The 6,933-nt window shown below is 39.3% G+C and overlaps 1 protein-coding gene across 9 annotated transcripts in view; it reads right to left on the bottom strand.

Annotated features, from left to right (window-relative positions):
• Positions 1-1,168: 1,168 nt before the first annotated feature.
• Lmo7 (LIM domain 7) overlaps positions 1,169-6,933 on the bottom strand; it is a 215,957-nt gene continuing 210,192 nt past the window's right edge. For 2 of the 9 annotated variants that reach the window (XM_010622362.3, XM_010622361.3), the window contains 4 exons: positions 6,230-6,514; positions 4,366-4,474; positions 3,160-3,262; positions 1,179-1,848 (listed from right to left, as the gene is read on the bottom strand). In XM_010622362.3, the coding sequence (XP_010620664.1) occupies positions 1,826-1,848; positions 3,160-3,262; positions 4,366-4,474; positions 6,230-6,514 (520 nt within the window). In that variant the 3' untranslated portion in view covers positions 1,179-1,825. Of the gene's footprint in view, positions 1,849-3,159; positions 3,263-4,365; positions 4,475-6,229; positions 6,515-6,933 lie in introns of all 9 variants that reach the window. The other 7 variants (XM_019207264.2, XM_010622357.3, XM_010622359.3 and 4 more) reach the window with 7 other exon arrangements.

Below are 6,933 nucleotides of genomic sequence, written 5' to 3'. Positions count from 1 at the left end.
GCAACTGTAAATGATTATTTAAAGGTCAAAGTCTATATGTAGCTTGAAATATAGCAGTATGACCACAGCCTGCATGTGAGTCACTTTCCCATTCCTGTAACAAAAGGCCTGAGGAAACAACTAAAAGGAGGAAATCTTTATTTTTTGGCTCATAGTTTCAATCTATGGTCCACAGACTTCATCACTTTGCGCTAATGGTGAAGCAGACATCATGGCTGAAGGGCATAAAGAAAGCTGCTTACCTTGCCAGGAGTGGTGGCACACACCTGTAATCCCAGCACTCAGAAGGCTGAGGCAGCAGGATCACTGTGAGATCAACACCAGCCTGGGCTACATAGTGAGTTCCAGATCAGTCTCAACTATATAGTGAGACCCTGTCAAAAAAAAAAAAAAAAAAACAAGAAAGAAAGCTGCTTACCTTATGACAGCCCGGTAGCAGAGAGTCAGAGAGTCAGAAAAGCAGGGGCTGGCCAGGGACATCATTTCAAGGAAATGCCTCCAGTGACTACTTCCTCCAACTAAAACTGGAACTAAAATTTCTATTTTCTCCCACATTAATACTTCATTACTACGTATTTTAAACCTATTCTGATACAGTTCTCATTTCCTATAATTATGTAGCCATTTACATTATTTTAAAGCATTCAAGCAAGATTATATATGGTTCAAAGTATGCTAAAGTTTTTATTCTTGCATTTCTACTCTAGATTTCTAAAACAGAATGCTTTTTTCTCTTTAGATTTTTCTACCTTACTGGAGTAATAAAATGAATGTAAAGATTCTATTCAGTGATCCAACCATTTATTATCATACTTTTTACTATAAAAAAAATTTGTATTCAGACATAACTTTATTAAAATAAAGACAAAATTTCTCTAAAGTTTTCCATTAAAAATATCAAGACTGTAGCAATAATTTCACAGACGCACACATACCAAAATTTGTCAGATTGTACATTTTAAAGATGTGGTTTATTATGTCAGTGATATTTTAGTAAAATTACTAAACATAATACCAAGAATGATCATGTATCAAAATATGATTAAAAGGCCAAAAAAGGAGACATGTACACACAAGTAAAAAAAGAACCACTCTTTAAATGCTTTAACAAGTTTATTTACAAATGCAGCTGAACAGAAAAGCTCAACAGTTTCTGGAGAAAACTTCTGGTAAATAAACCATGGTTATTTTCCATTTATGAAAACAAACAATTTCTACTCAGGAATTACTTAGCAACAGTTCTGGAGAAGAAAACAGAGCTCCCATCATCAAGCAAATAAATGTTACATAAGCTAAATATTTTTTTCATCATGTTACATAGGTAGAAAGGATACAGAAAGCAAATTTAGGGTGGATTTAAATGAAAAATTTTATATGCTCCTGAAGTAACTTAGTATACATTACAATAAACAGAGTAGGTGCAACTACATATTTATATTATCTATTCCAAATAATGTTTAAGAACTTTAAAAAAACATAAAATACCTTCCTCAAAACACCACTAGTGAGTCAAACAAACTAGGTTATCCACCTCAAAATATTTTTCAATTCTTGTTTTTTCTCTTGTGCTTTTCAGATGCTAAATTCAATAAGTGAATACTGCACTTTTCCCCCACACATAATTTCCTTCTTATAAATAAACATCAAAAATACTGGTTCTACTGAGACTACAGTGTTCCCAGATAGTCTAATAAAGCCCCTCAAATTACTTTAAAAAAAAAACAAAACAGAGCAAAAAAGACATACAACATATATTTATAGATCTACATCAGCAGCAACCACCTCTTCTTCTATCTGCAACAGTGCTTTCAAGTGGAGGCTTACATCACATGGCAGTTGGCCGTCCAGCTGATCAGGCAAGAGAGGAGAGAGAAAAGTGCTTAGATTCAGAAACACGTGAATATTGCCACCTGGGATACATAGCAGTCATCACTCAGAGAGCAGCCCGGTGAGGTAGAAAGAGTCATCAGTCAATCAGTCTTAGGATAAAGCTAGGCAAACAGCAGCCTTTGGGCTCCACAATTATTATTTTTTTTAATGGAGTAAAAACTAACTGCTGATATAGAAAGAAATTACACTCAACTCTATCTTATTTGCACTGAAGGGGAGAAAAGGCATGGGCAATCTTACAATAGTGATTCCAAAAATCAAGTATATTTGGCTTTGGAATAAAGAGAAAAGCACACACACATACACACACTCCCCTAGTTCATGCCCAGCCTTGACATTCTCCAACCTCAGGGCCAGGGTCCAGTGAAGGCCTGGACAGCTGGGAAGGAAAGTTCAGAGCCACTGACAGATAAAAGAGAGTTGGCAAGACTTAAGCCACTTCCAAAGCACTCTTCACATGAGGGACCATTCAAATACCTCAGAGTTCAAAAGCAAATGGTTTTGCTGATACCACCTATACCACCCTTTCACAATAAGGAAGAAAAAATGTTACCAGCATCAAGGTTCAAAATACACACAACAGTAATGGTTCTCTTGCTATAGTTATAAACAATACACAAACTAATTATGATACCCTATATTTCATAACACACAAACACATGCTGAATGCAAAGTAGCAATTGAAATTCTTTTAAAAACTCAAGCTTTGCCAAAAGATGATATTGAAACACCATATAATCAGAGTTAAGGCTCCCTTTTTAAAAATAGTGTATGTATTTATATATGATTATATACCAACACTAAACACAGTTACTTATTCTTTATTACTTTGAATGATCATTTTCAAAGTTGTTATAGTCTAAATCATATAATCAAATTTCATTAGATAATAGAAATAAGCTGATGATAAGACACCAATCGTTAATCAAGAAGCAGATTTTAATCTATGAAGATGATCTGTTCAACTATTTCAGTCTGATTGTGTATTCTTGAATGATCAGAGCTTTCTCCAGATCCTGCAGAGACTACAAGACACTGTTCCAACTTTCAGATTTGTGCCCCTCCCTAGTTCTCCCCTCATGTGCCCAGAACCTTGACAGCGGCCCATTTGCTAAACAACTTTTTGAAGGGGACAGACTAAAATTCCTGAGACCTAGACTCCTATGGCAGTGAACCTGGCGGGGAGGTGGCTACTGACTCAGGGAAATGCATGGGAACTCGCGGTCTCTTTAAAAGGCAAGAAATTTTCTCTCTGATTTGCTCTCTTACATTTGAATCTGAGATAGCAGTTGTTGCAGTACAGTTGGTGGTTTCTGATTCGGACTTCAGCTCCTGAGGAAGAGCCTCCAAGGTCGCACTCACAGGACACACACTAGGGTACAGAAAAGAACACCCATAAGCTCAAGAAAGTTCAGAATGCACAGAATGTAGCTGCTAAGCTCTTGGTTATATTTCAACAAATAAAAAATAAAAATTAAAAAAAACCTAGAGATTATTAGTAGATTAAAATCAAGCCTGCCAGAGAAAATATTATTTAAAGCATTCATAAAGCCAATTTTAAGAGCCAAGATGATCATTCTAAATTTACCCTTCAAAGCAGAAGTAATTTGCTGATTGGCTTACAGAAATTTAGCCTTCATGCACCCCCAAGGAAACAGAGGATAAGTCACCCCATGAAAGGACTGCTACAGTGAATGGAGTTCTGGTTTCTGACACGCCACTCTGCAGTGGGCCATGCCCAACACTCTTGTGGCACTAGCGTGGTGAGTGTCCCTGCAGGGCAGCTCACTTCAATGCTGGGGATTTTGGTCCCTTGTGCTCAAACACTAATTATTCTAACTCATTTTGTTCTACCTAGGAATAGCCCAAGCCAGTGCAGTGAATGCTTAAACAAGCTGTGGTCTGTGCACTCCGCAATCAACAAACGGGAACCTTGCTTCTGGCCAGATGCATGCTCAAGAACTAAACAAATGTGTCTCTAGAAATAAGTACTGCAAAACAAAGCAGTCAGAACAGCCTTAGTTCACTGTTATCTACAAAATCCTATCAGGCCTAACAAGGCTGTGCAACTGTGAAAATATTTACAATGGTTTTTCTTTACATATTTTCGCTAGTCACAGCGAGGCTTTCAGACGCTGCAGTAATTGCACGTCCCTATGTCGTCAGTAACACTGGTAAATTGTATTGTAAGTATGCCTGTGGTAACACGTTAGAGAAAACATTTATGCATTGTAATCTTTATTTATAGAATTCTAACAAGAGATGGGAAATGCATAGAGTTTTCGGATTTTTTATAATAAGGTTCAAGTTTGTAGAACTCAGTAGTAGCAACTGTTGCGTGAATCCAACGCAGCACAGACTGACACACACAGCACCTAGCTTGTTAGTGGCACAACCACACCCAGCGGCTCCATGAAGCCATGCGATCTCCAAGCAAAGCTTTGCAGGCCTGCAGGCTGTTTGTTGCAGTCTCACCTTAAAACAATGTAAATGATAACAAAGACCCAGGGACTCGATGATCATGGCAGCTCCTTTGCCCAGAATGTTATTACAGTAGGAGCACACACGCTTCCCACTGATTGACCTAGATGCAGAACAAGAATGGAATGGAGGCTTTCACCTGTGCAGTGCAAGACTCGCGTTTAAAATCATTCTGGATTAACATCATTAATAATAAGCCAAGAAAAGCTCTGAGGACTATAGGAGAAAACCTTTCACAGCCATCTGAAGCATGCCCTGACTTTATTGTAACCTTGGACTTTCTGCATAGCAGCTCTTAGACCCTTATCTGCCTTAATAAACAACTTCACTGTAAATGAGTCCATTTGGCACTTGACGACACCATCCTCCTTAGGTCACCCATGTGCTCAGCAATAGCTCCCCTCCTCTTGATCCACACTATGTCTTCTTGCCAAGGAAACCCACCAAAGCCCTCAACTCTTATCATCTCATGCCACCTCTCAAAATGCTAAGAATAGCCTTCACTTCCTTTGAGATGTACTGTGAGTCCTCCACGGCATACTTCTTAGCTTTACTTTGCAACTTACTTGCCCGATTTTCTAGGGAAATAGAGGTGTCAGTGCTATTCTCACTGTTCCTCCTGGTTTCTACAATTGCTTCTGCTGAGAATAAAATGGGCACCACTAGACAATAAGTATTTATTTAGGAGAGGGGACTTCTAGTTTACTTTTGAATGTGGACCTCATCTCTCCCAGTGCTAAGGCACTTTCTTTTTACCTTCACAACCCACCAGCATTTGTACAACCCCTCAGTGGCACTGAGCATTGCGTGGCTACTCAGTACAACAGTCGTCTCCCCAGTCAAGACCTTCTCTGTTGCCCTTGGCTGGAGAGCCCAGGAAGCAAATGGGTCCTCTCTGCACAGATTTTGTCTTCCCTGACAAACTGACCATTAAGTCCTCACCTCTTTCTCTGCCTTCAAACTCTCTAACACACATTTTTGTAAGGTCTGATAAATATATTCTTTTGGATATAAAGTGTTTTCTTTTAAAATTCCTTCTTTGATAGCAAAAAAAAAAAAATCTAGTATCAGTGTATTTCAACTTATAAGCATTGAGTATGTGACAAAAAGTAGCACATTGAAGTAGAACAGATGCATCGCTATATGTACTTAGGGAAGCCCAAAATATCTGTGGATAAGCTGTGCAGATCTAAGAATACAACCCACTCAGACATCTGTGCTTCCCTTCCAGCACAAGGTAAACTGCTAGTCAAGAGGCCATCAACCTCTTACACACTTCCCATACCGCAGGACCTACAGAATTCAGCCAATGCAGCCTGGACACCATGTTGGCCAACCAGGTAACAGGTAAGTAAGGGTTTGGGCAATCAAAAACCCCCAAAGCAAGATCTAATCTACTTAATAATTTTCTTTTAAATCCATCTTTTTAAAAGCTTCCCAGATTATGGAGCTGGATTATAGCATTTTTCTTTTTCTTTCAGTTCCTATGAGTTTGTGTATCACTGAAAAGTCAAATATTTTGCAATATTACTGCTACAAAAAAATGTGAAATGTACTCAAGAGCTGCTGCGTACTTTTGTGATTCCACATGTAACACTCCTCACATTCCTCTTCCATCTAAGACACAGAGAGACCAGTCCCTGGCAACCAGTGAACATCTTAAAGGTCTCAGGTGGTCCACAGACACTATGAAGGTACTAAGAAAGACTTCTCAATTGATTTGATGAAAGAACTGACTTGGACACATTCAAAAGGCTCATATTTCTTTACCAAAATGCGAGGATAAGGTCTGGGGAAATTTTTAACGAAAAGACCCCTGAAACCAAGAGAAGGAAAAGAGAAACTCGAAATGCCTTACCTGTTGCGGAGCTGAGAGCCCGGCTGTGAAGGAGAAGTGGAATGGCCAGGCAGGGTGGCAGACTGCATAGTGGCAGCCGGCTTCCCTGGGCCAGAAGGAGGAGGGGCCACACTGGAGGATGGGTTTCGCACGTAGGCACGGTTTGACGTGGACAGGAACTGAGAAGGTGGGCGACTGAAGTCTTGAACGGAGGAAGAAGCATAGACTCCCGAAGACTGATTGAGCCAAGGGGACTGTCTCCAAGAATCAGACCGCTGTGAGTCCAGGTTATCTAGAGACTCCCCTCTGCAATGCACAAAGGACTCATCAAGACCGCATCAAACCCTCAGCCAGAAATCTACCCAACATACCTCAGGACAGCCATGAAAAAGATCCATCTTATGCATTTCATACCAGGTATCTATCTAATAGTTCAGTTACATGTAAAATTACCTGTAGTAAACTGTGTGTTGTCATTAGAGGCATTTCACATTTCAATCAACCGCCACTTTTATTTTTATTTATCTAATGCTTAAATGAAAGAATAAGTGCCAATAAAGTGTTTGTAGATGGGGAGGGGAGGAGGGGGTGAAGGGAGGGCAGGGGTAAGGGGAAAAAATGAGAATCAAGACTTGTCATGTAGGTAAAAGATCCCAACAATGAATGTAACTGTACTGTATCCCTAAAATGTACCAATAAACTCAATAAAAGCTGAAAAAAAAAAT

The sequence above is a fragment of the Fukomys damarensis genome, unplaced genomic scaffold, assembly GCF_012274545.1.
Source record: "Fukomys damarensis isolate Sample0158 unplaced genomic scaffold, DMR_v1.0_HiC HiC_scaffold_6, whole genome shotgun sequence".
NCBI lineage: Eukaryota > Metazoa > Chordata > Mammalia > Rodentia > Bathyergidae > Fukomys > Fukomys damarensis.
Note: the sequence above shows the minus strand (reverse complement) of the source record. Positions and strands in the feature narration are given on the sequence as shown.